This window comes from Arctopsyche grandis, chromosome 12 (assembly GCF_051622035.1).
Source record: "Arctopsyche grandis isolate Sample6627 chromosome 12, ASM5162203v2, whole genome shotgun sequence".
NCBI lineage: Eukaryota > Metazoa > Arthropoda > Insecta > Trichoptera > Hydropsychidae > Arctopsyche > Arctopsyche grandis.
This window is the reverse complement of record NC_135366.1, coordinates 12809128-12828166: the sequence shown is the minus strand read 5'-3', so window position 1 is coordinate 12828166 and position 19039 is coordinate 12809128. Positions and strand designations below refer to the sequence as shown.

The 19039-nt window shown below is 31.1% G+C and overlaps 2 protein-coding genes across 2 annotated transcripts in view; both read right to left on the bottom strand.

The window, feature by feature from the left end:
• Positions 1-19039, bottom strand: part of LOC143920309 (myogenesis-regulating glycosidase-like) — a 950780-nt gene that overhangs the window by 546829 nt on the left and 384912 nt on the right. The gene's annotated exons all lie outside the window — the stretch shown is intronic.
• Positions 2266-7951, bottom strand: LOC143920436 (transient receptor potential protein-like). Its single transcript, XM_077443324.1, has 19 exons — positions 7691-7951; positions 7121-7268; positions 6637-6732; positions 6426-6568; positions 6113-6314; positions 5861-6034; positions 5527-5761; positions 5297-5449; positions 5073-5218; positions 4751-4991; positions 4549-4672; positions 4286-4481; positions 4041-4208; positions 3741-3963; positions 3506-3671; positions 3239-3399; positions 2906-3145; positions 2672-2839; positions 2266-2597 (listed from the first exon to the last, which is right to left on the bottom strand). The coding sequence occupies exons 1-19, from the start codon at positions 7858-7860 to the stop codon at positions 2266-2268; spliced, it is 3486 nt and encodes a 1161-aa protein (XP_077299450.1). The 5' UTR covers positions 7861-7951.

Genomic DNA, 19039 nt, shown 5'->3' with positions numbered 1-19039 from the left:
CATTTTTATATTTCTCATAAAATGGGTTTAACTGTAAAGAAAAATCTTTCTATCTATTGTCAATAATTTGGACTTTGTACACCACTCAATTGTACTGTGAATAATGCATGGTTTAAAAATCGATGAACACGTGGCCGTTGAATTAATATAATAAATAAATCTGTCCATGTAATTATCTCGTATATTATTTAATAACATTGCTACATTTACATCCTTTACAATTACATTTATCAATAACATCCTTTACATTTAAATTTATCATCGTAATTTGGTTTGTAAAATAAAACTGCTATACAGAATTTCATTATAATTTTAAAAATTTACAAGAAACTCAAATGCATAATATTTTTGTATTTAATTTTTATCAATGTTTTTGGTTGTACTAAATTATCATATTGTATTAAAAATCAATTTATCCCTTAATTGCACTGTGTTAGCAAATTTGCTACATAACGGAATTACACGTTCAGATTCCTTAAAATTCATAAGAGCTAACCTTTTCATAGTGCTGTCAGTGGGCTACAAAGCCAGAGAATACATTTCTCTGTACAAAGCTGTTTAACAGATATAGTTCAAAAGCATTCGGCGATTATTACGCTCAAAGCGATCTCGCACATGTCACTAAAATCTCGAATTCGATACAATTATTCACTTACATATATGTTTGTATCAAATTTGCTACATCATGTGGCGGTAATGTTTAAAGTATATCAAATTTTAAACATTACCTTTGATACATTATTTACATAAAAGAAAATAGTTTAATGTAATTTTTTTTTCATTTTAGAATGTCATATAAAAATAAAAATATTCACGAGCCTCTAACAGAGAAAGCTAATGGAGATAATGGTGACATTTGGTGAGAGCGAGGATGAGCTGGACGAATTATCTATGTAATTCAGACAGTTAAGAAGAGATAGATCATTTTATTCCGAAACTTGAAGAATTGGTAAATGTCACGAAGATCAAGAAAATGCATCAATCAATATTCAGTCTTGTGAAGCTGAAGAAATTAATATTTCTTCCAAAATGTACACAGGAATATTTTATGGACCAAACAAATTTAAAAATATTGATCAAAGTGATTTAAATTTTAAAGGCTCATCAAAACTGCCGTAGGGCATATTATCATTCAATTCACCATATAACTATTTAAAATATTTTTTGGACGATCAGTTTCTTCAAACCATTTGTGATGAAACAAATTTATACGGGGCAACATAAAGGTTTATAACATTTCAAACTTGAGAAAATTTATAGGAATTTGTCACTTCATGGCAGTGGTAACTTTATCAAGAACGAGATGCTACTAGGGCTGGATGTTCGAGTAGTGGATATTAGAAATTCAGTATCCGTAAATAAATTTGAGCATATAAAAAGACATTGCTTTTCAACGACAATACTAAAATCCTAGATAGAAATCATCCACAATTCGACAAAATGTATGAACCAAACCTTTCATAGATCATTTAAATTTGATTCCGTTTGTTTGATTCAGTTTGATTCCCCAAGAAGACCGTCTTTCAATTGAAGAGCAAATCTGTGCGACCAAAATAAGGCGCTATGTAAAACAATATTTGCCCATGAAGCCCAATAAAAGTGGTTTTAAACTATTTGTTCTGTGTGGCACTGATGGTTTGCATTTAATTTTGAGATATATACGGGATTAGAAAATTACTTTTATATATATGTATATATATATATATATATATATATATATATATATATATATATATATATATATATATACATATATATATATATATATATATATATATATATATATATATATATATATATATATATATATATATATATATATATATGTATATACATATATATCTATATACATATGTATATAAAAATTAATGTCTGTTTGTCTGTCTGTCTCGTATAGACTCCTAAACCACTCAACCGATTACGATGGAACTTTCAGGATTTGTTGTATGCATGTCCGTGAAGCTTACTGTAAAAAAAATCGGCCAAAAACGGGAACGGAAACGGGAAAAAAAAAAATATATATATATATATATATATATATATATATATATATAGATATTTTCCTTGAAAAAATATGTGAAATATGCGATTTTTTTTGTTATATTTACATAACCATTGCGTGATGTTGCAAATTTGCTACATGGCGGTTTTTCTATTATTTTGGTATGAATTTTTACAAAAGATGTTTTAAATTATTTTTACAGTAATATTAAGTCAAAAGAACACAAAAATATTTAAAAAAAAATAAAATGATGCAATTAAGGCTTAAATCCACCCGGTCACTTGTTTACCTGTTGCTTTGGATTTACCTTTGCTACTTGTAGTTGGGGGTGCTGAGCTTGGAGTGGGATTCGTAGAATCTCGTGGAGGGGATTTACTGCTTGATGATGACTTGGAAGAGCTTGACTTGCTCGATTCCATTGAACGTCGTGGTATGGGCGTGGAACATCTTGGACTTTCAACTTTTTCTATAGAACTGGTAGATGAAGAACTGGCTATGTGTAAATCTTTAGACCCCGTTTCAGATTGATCTTCAGACTGATTATCCAAAGATTTCGTTATAGCGGAAGTAAATTCTGATCCGTCTTCAGACACAGCTAAATGTTATGATATTTGCATTTATAAAAGCGAAATTTATATTTAAAATATACAATTATTTAATATTTTATACCGTCGTATTGTTGAATAGCTTGTATTTCAGCCTCTACTTGAATATCTTGTACGTCTGCTTCTATTTCTTCGTCTGGAATTTCTTCAATTGGTGTTGTTGGTCGAAAGCTAATTTCTTTAGTGAAATCGAATCTGACATTCGTATCTTGTATCTCTTCTGATTTAGTTTCTTCAAAAACATTATTTGTAAGCATCATGAAAATAGACAAAATTACATAAATTAATAATATATTACCTGTGGAGATTTTCAATTTTAATGTTGGTTTCAGATTTATAGCATCGGGTGGTGCGATATCTGTATTGGATTTTTCAAATACTTCATCTTCTAAGAAAAACGTTGAAGAAACAGAATGGGTTGAGCCATGGCGTTCTCTCTCTTCGCGTATTTTGAAATCTGACTTGAATTTATTTTTCATAAACTTCGCATAAGCAACTCTGGTTGTCGGTGTTACTTCAGATAAGCGAGGATTATACTCTGAAAATTCAAAACCAATATCAAGCTCCTTCTATAATATAAAAAAAACTGCTGAAAATTTATTGTGGCTTCCTAAGCCGTAGTCTAACTTACCAACAAGTTTGTCGGTATCCATCGTACGTGTATCCATATCTTGCAAAATGTGTTGCCTCAGTGATTGACGAGATCTTCTCAAAAGTGCTTCAGATCTTGTACCTATGGGATCTCCTCTTACCGTATTCTTTCTAACAACTGCGTTCCAATCTTTTTTTTTGCTATAAATACATATTTATTTATTTTCATATATAATATTTACTATATAAATAATTTTAGATTAATATTATGTATGTATGTATGTATAATATTATAAATTTATTGAACCTGCCACTGTCGGCTCTACTCCCTATTGCTTTAGCAATTTGACTGAATACATCTTTTGGTTCGTGCTGATCATTACTAATAACATCTTGCACAATCCCTTCCACAATTCCAATTTGAAAGTCTTTTAAAAGTCTCCTTTCCATAACGCGCCCTTTTTTACCAGGTACTGAAACAAATTTTATTATCATTCTTATTCATAAAGACAATTATATTCACCCTCACCAATTATATTCACCTTGTGCATCATGTGGATCCATCCTAGGAGTTTTCATTCCATTTTGATGTAATATATCGATCAATTCAAACCTCAAAGTGCTGATATCTTGTCGTATTTCCATCACATCATCTTCGGTAACTCCAAATTCATCTCGCTTACGTTGTTCTGCTGTAACATACCGTCGAATCAATTGCTTCATTACAACTTCATGCCTTAGCTGTGCCTTTTTCCTTGATTTATTCTAAAAAACATACACATTAAAATCAAAATTAATTAAAATTTTTTAATATAATATGTAGAACAATCATTTTAAACTACCATTATTGACATTGCGGATCTCTTAGATTTACAAATGTGGCCCAGCATTTTCGTAAACATCTTTGGCGTTGGAAACAAATTGAATGGTGGTGGAACAGTATCACCTTCTTCGAAGTATGACATCCATAGATTAGTTCTAGCGAATTTCCATTCAACATCTGACCTTTCCTATAAAATGTCTTTGATAATTAACACTCTCCGTGTTACTATATAATTATTCCAGATTTACATTGAAATTTACTCACCGATATTATCTGATACGAATTGGACATCATGGCAATAAGCATGTTCAACAATACAATAATATTAATGACGGAATATGAACCAAACATTAACAGTGCCCAGAAACGAGTGAAACTTTTTATGCCAGTTAAATCAAATGCTGTCAAATCGACGAGTCCGAAGCTTGCCCAAAATAATGATTGTGACGTTTCGAATAAACTGAAACAAAAATTATATGACAAATTGAACAACATATGTATGAATCATTTATTTTTTTAAATATTACTTAGCGAAACGTCTCCAAATTGAGCATGCATTTTCTTGGTTATCAAAATCTGGTAGACCGTTGGGTAAATGGTAACATTTTCGTTTTTCCAAGTCGGCATAGTACCACATCAGTTGATTCATACCTGCAGCATAATCATAAATAACATCATTGCATTCTAATCATATAAATTTAAATCTTTATTAATATTTAATATATTTACCGCATCCAAATGCAAACAAGACCAAACTGTATATGAAGAAAAATTTTATAATGTCGATTATCATCCGACCTAACGATACTTGAAGTGGACCTAAATGTGGATTTATTGAAAAAATATGAACCAATTTCAGAAAACTGAATATCATTCCAGCAGCGAAGGCCCCTTCTGACAGCAGCATTGGATCATAAGGATCCCAACTTTCACGCGGATACCATGGATTCATGCCTTCTGCAGCGTCTCTCTATCAAAAGTAGTTTATTAATTTTACAAATAACGGTTAAAAATATTTATATGATAAACATTCACTTAAATATACATATACCTGAACAATGTACCATGAAGTAAATCTAAGACTAATCCACGATATATAAAAAGAATTAGTGATAAAGTCCACTATATTCCATAAGTCATTTATATATTCTAAAAGTCCACCAGACCACAATGAACGCAATTCACCCCAAATTAAACCTTTAAATATTATTTCAAATTAGAAAATTAATATAAAAAATATAAAAACTAATCAGACTTCATAAAAATATTACTTACTTATAACATAAATTATTACACTGCATTCAATAAGGCCCGGTAACGATCCTCTTTCTCTGCGTTTCCAATCATCCAAAATCGATAACATCCACGGAGTTCCAAACCATTCTATTAAAAGATATTCCGCTCTTTGAGATGCAAGTCCCAAAAGTACTAAAATGTAATTGATAAATTTGGAACAATAATACTTATTAAAAGACAAAATATGTTGATAAGTAAACATAACATACATAAGAAAAATGCATAAGAACTGCTATGACATATAAACTTGACAAAAGGTTTTTTCATAAACTGTCCCATTTCTGAATAAGGTGCTAGCATGTAAATCGTGCTATAAACTGGAAACATTGCACTGAGTCGTGCCACTTGCATTATTTGTCCAAGCATACCTTTTCTCCTAAAACCAGGGAGACCTTCATACCAGATCGCTCCTAGCAGCTGCTGAACGTTGGGATGAGCAACAAACTGAAGAACAATGTTAATATATGTACATTATGTGTATTTAAAATCACTAAATTAAAAAAATATATATATATATATATATGTAGTGGTGCTTAAGATTACCATTTTTTGTTTGTACTTTATTGCCAATTTTAGGCGATCCAATGTTTGCCGCTCTCCTGGATCCCAAACGTCAATATCTAAAGGGTTATAATTTAACATAATTTCCAGTTCATTGGAAGTACGAGCATGGTCCAAAAGAGATGTAGCAAATTGCTGACACTGTGCTCTCAATTCCTATAATGTATTATGAAAGTTAAATATATTATGAATTTAACTAAATGTATAATGTTTCCATATTGACAATCATCACACATTGTATTCAGCTCTGAACTCGGTCTCCATACGACTGAGTCGTCGTAATTCCCAAGATAGTTGAAAAGCTGAGAGCACTGGGTCTGGGGATGATAGAGCTATGAGAGATGGTGCCGTGAGTGCTCGGTATGCATTGATACGAGCCTGCGAGTGTCTCAAAGAATCACGTGCACTTGATACCACACACTCATCACATCCACACCTAAAGTAAAGTAAATGTAAATGTAATTCGAATAAAGAAAATACATTTAAATGTATACTGATAATTGTATTTATTAATTCAGTTTTATATGAGTTAATAACTATAATAGACCTGACATCGTGTGGCGTTGGTAATGTAGCACCTCTATCGAGAAGAATTTTCAAAATTTCATAATGATTTCTATGTGCTGCTAAAATCAACGGTGTTATGTCTGGAGTAAATGTTGAACATGACCTATCCACTGCTTCCCAACTCTAAAATGTATAATTATTCAATGCATTTTTGATCAGTGTTTTATTTGAGGTAAAGTTAAAATTCTTACGTAAGGTTCTCCGGGCACATGTTTTTCTTCTTCCCACTGTAGCAATAATTCAACTGCTTCAACATATTCTTCTTTGATCGCATGAAGAAGTGCATCCTATAAATACGCATATATGTAAAAATGGAGTTAATATAATAATAATTTGATAATAAAAAGGCGATGTATTATATATAAGGAGCTGGTGCCAGTACTCGAATTTAATTATCATAATTTAAAGAAACTTTATAAGAATACGAAGTAGAAATCCCTTGATAGATATTATTTAGCATATCTTACAAGGCGCAATCTAAAGATACATAATGGGATTAAAAAATAATTTGCAGATTATTAATTTCTGTTTCGTCGTAATTTTTCATAATGAACTTAATTTATTTTACGACGTCTGCTCTGAAACGAGATTTATACATCAACACAATTTTCTATTAAAATAATGGTGCGATTAGCTCTTAGAAGGCCAACGATAATTTTAAGCGGGGTCAAATACCTTGACTTTGATTCCGGAATCCAATAACAGTCGAATCAGTTCAATATTTTCATTTTCTATCGCCGCTATTAGTGCCGACCGATTTAAAGGATCTACACAGTTTATATCCAAAATATCTGATTTATCTGGATGGTATTGGTCTAATAAACTGAAAGATAAAATTAAAAATATAAATATAAGCTTATATAATGCATTTACCGTACATGTTACTATTAAATAACACCACCGACAGATCAAAGAAACCCCAAAAGTCGCTTTAGATAAAATCATTATGACACAGTATTATTTAAATATTTCTGAAAAACAAAGTAGATATTATTTTTTCAAATAAAAAAATTGGGTCGAATTATGTCCAAAATAAATTTAATTGGTATATACTATTATTTTTCATTAAAAGTATATGAATGAAAAAATCTGAAATAGAAGATAAAATTAATTCATTTAAATTTCTGTGGAACAAAGAAGTCTATCAAAGTTCATCATCTCTTAAATAGTATATACTGCATCCAAATTATGTAAACACTTCAATATTTTAAAAACATGTTCTTAAACGATTATAAAATTTGTTACCTCCTTATAGTGGCACAATCACCCCTCTCAGCATGTAATAAAAAAGTTTTCTCTTGCGTTGTCAGCACATGCTCTGCATACTCCAAACCCTGACCATTTTCCTCACTGAAACCCGCCTCTAAATTGTTAGAACTGCTCAACAACTCCTCTTTTGAGTCTGTCACTATCATTATTATTGCAGCTCATAAATTATTATTCTTATTTTATTTTTCAAAGTGAATCAGAAGTGGCAGTGCTTTCATGACCGAACAGATGAACTGCCTAAACAGATTGTCCATCGGTCAATCCCGGCTGTACGCTAATGTCATTAGTCTACCATGTGCTGAGAACAGCTACTTCAGCAATACCACTTTCAGTTTTATCGGTTTCAGCCTGAATTATCGGTGTGACCATGACTTATGCATCGAAATATAATTTTTGAAAATAGTTTTTAAATAAAAAAGTCTCCAGAAAACAACGAAACTCAGAATTTATTTTAATAAATCCATTAATTTGAGAAAGGTCATTGTTGCATATATGCTTACGTGTGTATTTCATAAATGTGCTATATATATAAAAATCAAAATTAAACTACAGTAATCTTTATTCAACCACTATTAATCTAAAAGTATGGAATCTTGTAAAAAAATCACATTGTACATTATGTAAGTAAATATACAACAATTTCAACGCAAATATCAACACTAGCGTATAGAGGCTCTCAAATTGTTATTTAAAAGCTTGGAGAGTGCTTTGAAAAGAGACTGGTATTATTTCAGTCACGATAAAAAGTAAAGGTCCCACATATGTGAGAAAGTGTGGTCACACTACAGGGAAAAGAAAACATACAAGGTAAAAGCGGTGATGTAACTGTCAATGGCATTCGTATACAGGGATGAACTTGGAAGATTATGCAAACTATTTTATTATTTAAAAGCAATCGTTAAAAACTGAATAAATTATTTGAAATAAATTATTTTTTATAATATTTAATATAACAAGTGCAACACAAGAACGCATACGAAATATAATCATGTACAATTAAAGCATTTTCAAATCAAACCAAATTCATTTGCTATATGATTTTATTTATTTCTATTACAATATATTAATAGATATAATATAGATATTTCATTAGCACCTCTAATAATTTTGGAATTTGTGATTGATACTGACATTTTTTATTGTTTTAATTATACACTAGCCAAATTTCCTGAAATCTTTTTACTTTATGTAGGTGTATAACGTATCAATAGATAAATTTTTGTGATTTTATTTCGTTTTTGTTTAGGGGCCTAAGTTAGACAATAATTCTGAATAACAGACAAACAAACAAACATTCAACTTTATATAGTAAATTCATGGAATCATAATGCATGATCACACTCACATATGTACATTTGTACGAATATTGAAAATAGTCATGATTTGTTTTGATTGCAAATATCTTAATGTTATTGATAGAATTTTTGAAAATCTAATACACAGTTTAAACATAGCTACATAAAATAATTTAAAATAATAAATAAAATAAATGTTCTTATTAAAAAAAATCCATCCTGTTGTAATCGCATTAGAGTCCAAAGTCAACCCACCGTTTCAAATAACTATTGTCTATAAATAATATGTATGTATATATACCGGCAGTACACGTTTACACACATGAATATTCTCATGTAATTGTACATGGAAAATGCATATGAATTTTGAAAAGCACTCTCGCCAATCCTCGAGGGATTGAGATTCGGACGACCTTCAATTAGAGCTATTGATATTTATCGATCGTACGCTCTGAACAAAAATGTCCACAATGTGCAACAAACTCGTAAGTCCCGAATAACCGAAGATCGTTGTGCAACTCTCAGATAAAATTTCCACACGTTATTGATATGTTTATGTTAGACGATTTGCACCAACACTTTGCAAATGTAAATAAAAATGTTCGCGTGAAAGCTTTAAAACTTTGATAGGGTACACTTGTGGACATGTATCGACACTACAATCGTATATTTCATTTGAGCTTCGTTTTCCTTTAAATGAAAATTAAACTTGGCTAGTTTTCAAGTCAATCTAACCACTTGAAGCACGTTTATTGTACTCTAATTTTAAACAGCGTATTTAAATCGATAAATTTCATCATCGGAAACTTTAGAACGTGAAAAATACACGATTAACAGTTGTGTATTTTGTGCTATAGCACTAATTGAAACATTTTCATATTAGAATCGTTTGTTTTTTTTTTGTATATGATAATATTTATTTAGTTTATTTAATATAAATAAATTGTTATAAAATCTGCTTATGACCGACGGGTCGATTGTAAATATATTAAATAATAAAAAATAAAAAAAAAAAAAAAAATAAAAAAAAAAAAAATATATATATATATATATATATATATATATATATATATATATATATGGAGTTCGGTCTTTCGTGTCATGCGGGGAAGACGTGCTTCTGCGTTCTTCCCGCTATTACTCGCTTAAACCCGGCTATTGCACGAAATTTAATCTAAAAACTTAACCATCTAATCACTTATTTTACTAATTGCATCCTAGTATAATTTAAGTGTAAAAATAAACAGCAAATCGGTCGTAAAAAGCGGTTTTATATCAGTTATTTCGAAAAATTTTGTGCTAATTTTTGTGTCAAATCTGAGCAAAAGAATATACGAACGAGATACATCTCCTTACCTGAATACAAAAAAAGGGTCCTTCGTCAGTCAAGTCGGTCCCACAGAAGCAATAAATCTTCCACATAATTGCTTCCAGCCAAAAATCTTTAACGAACTTTACTTAATAGAATAATAGCAAACAGAAACGGTGTTTCCCAACTGTCTATCAGTTCTTTTTCATATTTAAATTATATTAAAGTAATTCGTGTAATTTTATATTCTTTACTAAAGTTATTATTAAAATATTAAATTGCAAACCGCACTCACATATATAAATCCGTTGTCTCCAAAGAGGCGTCTCACGATAAAGATCTGTAAAAAAGTAGTATAACAATTGCTAATCTATTATTATCATAACTAACTACTTTCACTTACAAAGTAACCCTGTTAAATGGCATGTAATAACTCATAAGTGATCCAAGTGATACCTAGGATGACTATCTGTCAAAGCTGACCACAGAGAAGAGTCTATGGCGGTAAGAACTCACTCCTTGAATGGAAATCTCTCTCAAGTACCGCCTTTTTCTCAACACATCTTGGATAAATGCGAGAAAAATAATATCCAAACCTCCAACAAGGTAAGAGTGACGATGGATGATAGTTTAGCTAATAGAAACCTGTATTTAGCCACGTACAATGTAAGAACGTTATCGAGTGAAGGAAGTGTGCTTGCATTAGAGAATGAATTAGAAAATATCAAATGGGATATAGTAGGACTTAGTGAAGTAAGACGAAAACAGCAAAACCAAATAATCCTAAAAAGTGGTAACTGTCTCTACTGGAGAGGGCTACCAAATGGTAGAATAGGAGGAGTAGGGTTTCTTATCAATAAGAGAATAGAAAGAAATATTATAGAAATAAGCGACATATCGGAACGTATATGCTATATAGTATTAAGAATCTCGAGCAGGTACACTTGTCAAATCTTCCAAGTGTACGCCCCCACATCTAGCCACCCAGACGAGGAAATAGAAGACTTCTACGAAAAAATACAGGACGCATACGATAATAGCCGTCACCACTTTAAAATAATCATGGGCGACTTTAACGCAAAAATAGGACAAAAGGCAAATACAGAAAGAGCAGTAGGCAATTTTGGTACCGGCCAAAGAAACGACAGAGGCGATCGCCTCATAGAATTCGCAGAACACAACAGGCTCTTTATCACTAATTCATTTTTCAGGAAAAACACCAACAATAAGTGGACTTGGGAGAGTCCTAAAGGAGACAGAAACGAGATCGATTTCATCCTAACAAATGCCCTGCACTCCGTTAAAGACGTTAGTGTTTTAAGTACTTAACGCTCTAAAAACACAGGGAGTGCCGGAACCCTATGTGGGACTGTTAGCTGCAATATATAAGAATGCCACAGCTTCGGTTAAAATTTTTTCAGGTACAGATAGATTTAGCATAGGAAAAGGAGTAAGACAAGGAGATACAATCTCGCCCAAGTTATTCAATGCGGTGCTTGAGGGAGTTTTCAGGAAATTGGATTGGGATACAGCCGGAGTAAGCATCAATGGTCGCTTTTTGAGTCACCTTCGGTTCGCAGACGATATAGTTCTAGTTGCTCGTGATTCAGCTGACCTACTCATCAAACTAACACAGCTGGACAGGGAAAGTAGAAAAGTAGGATTAAAAATTAACGTAGATAAGACTAAACTAATGTTCAATAGTTATTGCATGCCTGATAGCATCCCCTTAGATGATAAACCAGTAGAAGTAGTAAATAATTATTTATATTTAGGTCAAATAATTGACATGTCTGGTAGTAAAAATGAAGAGATAAAGAGACGTATGAAATTAGGGTGGAGTGCATTTGGACGGATGAATGCTGTTTTTAAATCAAAAATGCCACTCTGCCTGAAGAAAAGGATCTTTGATCAATGCGTTTTGCCAGTGATGACGTATGGATGTGAAACTTGGACACTGAACGCCAAGATGCAAAATAAAATCCAATGCACTCAAAGAAGTATGGAACGCTGTATGCTTGGCATAACGAGGAAAGACAGGAAGCGGAACACGTGGGTGAGAAATATGACAAGGGTAGTGGACATAGTGGATAGAGTGAAGAGATTGAAATGGCAATGGGCGGGTCACGTAGCTAGGAGGATGGACGAAAGGTGGACAAAAGAAGTGCTTGAATGGTACCCGAGAGAAGGCAAAAGAGTAAAAGGAAGACCGCAAGGAAGATGGGTGAACGAAATTAGGAAAATGTGCGGAATGAGATGGATGAGTGTTGCGCAAAACAGAGACAAGTGGAAGCGTGTTGGAGAGGCCTTCATCCAGCAGTGGATGGCGAATGGCTGTAAATGATGATATATATATATATATATATATATATATATATATATATATATATATATATATATATATATATATATATATATATATATATATATATATATATATATATATATATATATATATATACATAATATTAATCTAATCATATTTATATTGTCTTTCAGTTACTGGTGAAGACAATTTTTGGCTAATTTATAATAAATAAATAACCAGCAGTTATATCAAAAAAAAATGTTTACATCTTCCTGGGATCACAATAAATTCAATTGACAGTTTCAATATTTTATAAAAATTTAAAGCATTTAAATTTTCATGAGTAATAATGAACAGTATATAAATACGGGTCTACCTCACGAGCCCGAATGTGAAACGCCCGAAAACGCAAATATCGGAAGGCAAAGATCGAAAATCGAAAGATCTTAAGTCAAAAGATAAAAAAGGGTGCATGGTAAACGGTACATACTCACTTAATTTGCGCGAGCAGGATACAACAGGAACAAGAGGAACAGGCTTTTCCTCCCGTATTAATGTGCGCGCGCAGAATACGAGAGGAAAAGCCTGTTCCTGTTGTATCCTGCTCGCGCAAATTAAGTGAGTATGTACGTGAGTATGTATCGTTTACCATGCACCCTTTTTTTTGATCTTTCGACTTAACATCTTTCGATTTTCGATCTTTGCCTTCCGATATTTGCGTTTTCGGGCGTTTCACATTCGGGCTCGTAACGGAGACCGTATAAATACATACATATATGTATGTATATGTACATACATATATGTATGTATATGTACATACATACATATATGTATGTATATGTACATACATATATGTATGTATATGTACATACATGTGTGGCTAGGTTATCTATGTAAGTGAACTTAGACGTATTAAAATATGCTTATATGTGTTTATGTAATATGATACTTAAAGATTTTCATAAAATAATATTGAAATTTCTACTAAGCGAAGAAACGATTTGCAAGTCATCCTTACCATATGATATGAGGCTTTTCTGCTATTTAAAAACAAAAGATTGAATTGTGTAGGCACACATGCTAAAGGGCACGTTATATAATAATATATGTATATATATATGGACTAAATTCTCACAATTTCAATTAAAATCTTGAAATATATTATTCAATACGTATGTACGTAGATAAAACAAATACTATTCCTAAGATAACTTTTGTGTAATGTATTTTTAATTGATGCTCTCCAATTATGGTTTTACATTTCGTTCGTTCAGGAACATACTAGTTTATTTATACACGAACCAATCTGGCCAGTTATAGTGTACACAAAATAAGAAATTGACAAACGAACTACATAGTTTGTTCACGCACAAATTATTATTTTGTCCAACGCAAACGAACGAACTAGTTTGTCCAAGCACAAACTATGCATAGTTTATGCATAAACTCACTAGGCATAAGTTTAAGTTTAAATTCTCAATCGTTTGCTCCATTTTTCACTATCAATCTTCTATATACGCATACCCTAAGTGAAATTGGAGTTGGAAATGGAAATTATAGCAACGTTGTAATGCAATTTCCACAAAATTTCCCATTTTAAATACATAGCCAGCAGTATGACTAGGTGGATGCGTTTATGTTTAGCACCGAGAGATCGCTGGGTTCGATTCGAACATTTGATACTGTTGGTTCGACTTGGATAATTGTGACTCCAAGTCGATCGTTTCTTATTAGAGTTTGCCAATTTATGTGATTTTCATTGTTGAAACGGTTCCTCAAATTGGCAAAAATCACCCTACCCGCCATCACAAATATCTGAATTTGATTTACGTACAATTATTTGTTGATTTTTGTAATAAAAATTCTGCAATGTTTGTAATTAATTGTCTAGGAAGGCCCATTGGGGTCTACCTGTTAGGCCTTCCTGGTATACATATATCTATGTAAAAATAAAAATAAAATGTTGTTCTGATTACTAAAAGTTTCATGCGACACCTGGTGGGAATTTATTTGAATAAACTTTTAACACTTAAACTAAAACCAATTCTTCGTGTATGTACAAACTAGTATGTTCATTAACCAACCGGAGTGAATATTTAGACTGTGACATATACATATTATATGTACATTTTAAAATAATATTATAAAAATATTTTTATATAAATTTATTATAATCCAATAATAATACAGTAATAATAGTATGTGTACGTACATATGTACAAAATCAATAAAACTACATATACTCGTAAATAATATGAACTAAACATACGTACGGGCGATAGCCAGTAAATACGAAAATATTTGATTTTTTAATCTAAACACTCCACTCCACAAATATGATAGTCAAACAACGAAACTTTTATGCACATATGTGGTTAATGTTATCAACAGGTAAACTCTGGTTGCAAATGAAGCTGCTGATTATCGCGAATTTAAATGCATTTTGATGAAAATTCGGCGGTTTAGTTATTTTGGTCAATCGCAAGTGTAGGACGTACACTCTATCAGATTCACATACATAGGTCACGTTCTATATGTATATACATATGTATGTACACTGAACAATTGAAATTATTTGTTAATTAATTATAAAATTTTGATAATAGTAAATTAAAATATGAATAATATTTATGCACAAATATACGATCGTTGCGTTGTTATATTATACTAGTTTTGTACCCGATGAAATATCATCGCATGGGCTATAGCACATTAAGTTATACATATAAAATAAAAATAAAATTAAAATAAATGTGTCGGTCCTGTGTTCAATCCGCACGCGGTCGAATTTATTTCAAATACCTTTCAAATATATTTTATTTAATATTTATGTTTAAGTGCTTAATACGAAAAAAAATTGGTAAAAACTACCTATTACATATAAACAATATAAAACACCAATATAAAAATTAATTAATTTAAATAAATTTTCAATAGATGACGCTAAATGCTCAAAGACTAATTTGCCTAGAGGAAACATTGGTAGCAAATAGTTTATATAGAAGTTTTTTTATTTTGTTATTATATTCGTATATTATACGTTTTGTTGGTAGTGTTATAGCTGTGACGTACATATTTATGTTGAATCGAAACGACTATTATAGTACGGCGAGTGTTATTTTACACAGACACACAGAATAGCGATATTATATTTATGACTATTGTTGTACCCGATGACATATCATCGCATAGATGTTGGCATATTAAGTTATTAAATCCACACGCGGTCAAATTTTTTTTAAATATCTTTTAAATATACATATATTTAATTTAATAACTATCTACATACATGTAAACAATATTAAACACCAATAGAAAAATTAATTAATTAAATAATTTTTCAATACATGGCGGTAAATTCTCTGTCAAGAGGAAACATAGGTAGCAAATAGTATATATATGTAGAAGATTTTTTTCTTTTGTTTTTGTATTCGTATACACGTTTTGGCAGTGGTTTAGCTGTGACGTACATGTATATGTATGTCGAATTGAAACAACTATTATAGTACGGCGAGCGTTATCTCAGACAGACAGACACACAGACAGATTAGCGATATTATATATGATGATAATTTTAATAGGTTGTAATATTGTGAACTTTGAACTTACATAGCTCACATTAGAATAATCCCCACACATGTCTCTGTATGAGAACAACCCACATACATATGTATGTAGGTATGGGTATTGTGGAAGATCGTAAAGCTGAGACAGCGACGTTGACTTCCGTTTCCTAGCTACCGTTTTACACCTGAACATTCGCTCGAGATGCGCTTGCAATGATGTAATCTGAGACAATGCCGACGACGATATACATCTCATAAACATAAAATAAAATCAAAAGAGATAAGGATACACTATAAAGTGTTGTTAATGGGCAATATCAATATTTTATACGAACAAGCACGGGAGAGCGTAACTGCCGGGTATATACTTTGCGATGGGATTTAAAAATATAACAATAACATAAAATGAACGGAAAGAATGAAATGGGCTAAGGAAAGGGGGGGGGGGACATTCTCGGTTAATAAGCTCCCTGGGGGTCGATTTGTATGAGAGTGCTGTTGTCCGAGCAATAATCCCTAGTGGGCTGGAGATCATGCGAAATTGCACATTTGTTAAACAATCACGCCTCGCTCACACTCCGTGTATTTTATTAGAATTAGGAAAAAAGCCACGATGGCATGAATATTTATAAAAAAACGCCCAAAATCCTACCCTCTATCCCTCACCCCTATAGTAACCTTTCATTGCCTGAAAATGTGGATTACGTTGAATCAAAACTCACACCATAATAAGAATATTCTACAATTTGATTAATATATGTCACACTGAAATTAGATTTCAAGTTAAAATATATTTTCAGTGACGTTTCAGTGAAATCATAACCAGTTACATTTTCAGGGTTGGTTTTATTCATTTAATTTGGTATTATTTAAGGGTTAGGATTGGTTAGGTTAAGAAAAGTTTGGCCTTATTCATTTAAGATTGGGATGTTAGGGTTAAATTTATAGAGTTAAACGTTGTAAATTCATCGTTTGATACATTTTCTCACTGCTTGAATTGGTGAAAATATATTTTCAATAGTGAACATAAATATTCACTTGAAATATGCTTTCACTATAACATACATATATACATAAGACGTTTTTGTAGCTAAATTTCGTGCGTATTTCAATATTTCATTGAATCTGAATTAAGCGCTATTGGCGTTGTTTTGGGGTAAGGAATTAACTCCGCATGGTCACCATAAGGTTAATCCATTAGTTTAAGCCAAAACGCGGTCAAAGGCGATTGTGTGCGGAATAAATTGCAACGTTGTGTAAAGTTACCCCCCATCACCCCTTTTCTCGCATGTTGCTTCTCAACTACAATTTGATAATAAAAAACCTTTCTTTGTATTTCAAGGTCACAGACATTAATTAAATAGAATATGTATACATATGTACGTATTTCAAATATAAATATACCTATATAAATAATAAACTTATTTATAATTTATTATTTATATTCAAATATAAATAATAAACAATATATGTACATATGTACACATAACCTTTTAATTTGCTAAAAGTTATGTAAACTTAACCTTAACTTGAATCTATAGCTAAGAGCTAGGTGTGTGTGAGTGTAATGTGTAAATAAAAAAAAATTATAGAAATTTAAGTTGTTTGTCATTAGACTTTCAGTATTTGCAGTCTGAAATTGAGAATTTATAATGAAAATTTCATTAAATTTCAAGACTCTTTAAAATGATTATTATTTGCCAACGAATAAATTATGTATCTATGTATATACATATGTATGTACATAATTTTTGAACAATAAAAAATAATTTTTCATTCACTTTTTCCATTTTTTTAGACTTATTAATAATTGTTTCGCTGATCCAAAGAACGTTTTAAACGATCAAAGTTAATCTGTTTTTTATGCAAATTTTGTGATGCGATAAAACCTTTCTAAGAAAATATTCCTTAGTTTATATCAAAAGCACTGTTCAAATTATTATAATTTTTCTTACTCAATGGTATTTTGTTATTTAAATTTTAAAATACTCCTACTTATATTCATTTGTTTTCCTAAATCACATTATTTTTGCGCTAAAATTACATAATTTGAAGTACACTTTCTATAATGTATAGCTGTCTGTTCTTGTCCGATATATGTTCAATAATACGCTGCTGGAAATATCTGGATGGTCATTAAATCCAGCGTCTCCTGTTACATTTTGTTGATTATTAAATACTAGTGGTTTTACCCGGCTTCGCTCAGTATTTGTAATATAAACCGCTTAAACATGACTAATCTAATAGTAAACATTTTATCAAATTTATTTGAATAGATTTATTTTATATAAATTTATTTGAATACTCATTTGTTTTTTTTTATTAAATTGACTGTCACGAACAAACAAACATATATATTGTCTCTTTCGAAATTATATGTAAATCAGAATCCGGCGCCTGCGCCCTCGGCGCCCATGAATCGAAAAAAAAAAAATCGAATGTGTCGTCTACGAATACAAAGTCTCTTTCCAAATTATATATTAGATATCTAAATTATAGAATGTGTTCAGTATGTATTTCATTTTTATTTTATTTTAAATAGATATATAGCAGGAAGGCCTAACAGGTAAACCCCAATGCACCTTCCTAGACAATTAATTACAAGCATTACAGTATTTTATTACATAAATCGCTGTATTTCGAGAGGTTAAAGAGCACGAAATTAACAATTAATTAATTAATCCATGGAGACATCTATGGATTAAATACATAGATGTCTTGTACATAAACTTTTACATATTATACATTAATCAAATTCAGATATTTGAGACATAGCGTGTAGGATGAAGTTTCAACAATCGTTTCAGGTAAATTGGCAAACTCTGATGAGAAACGATTGACTTGAAT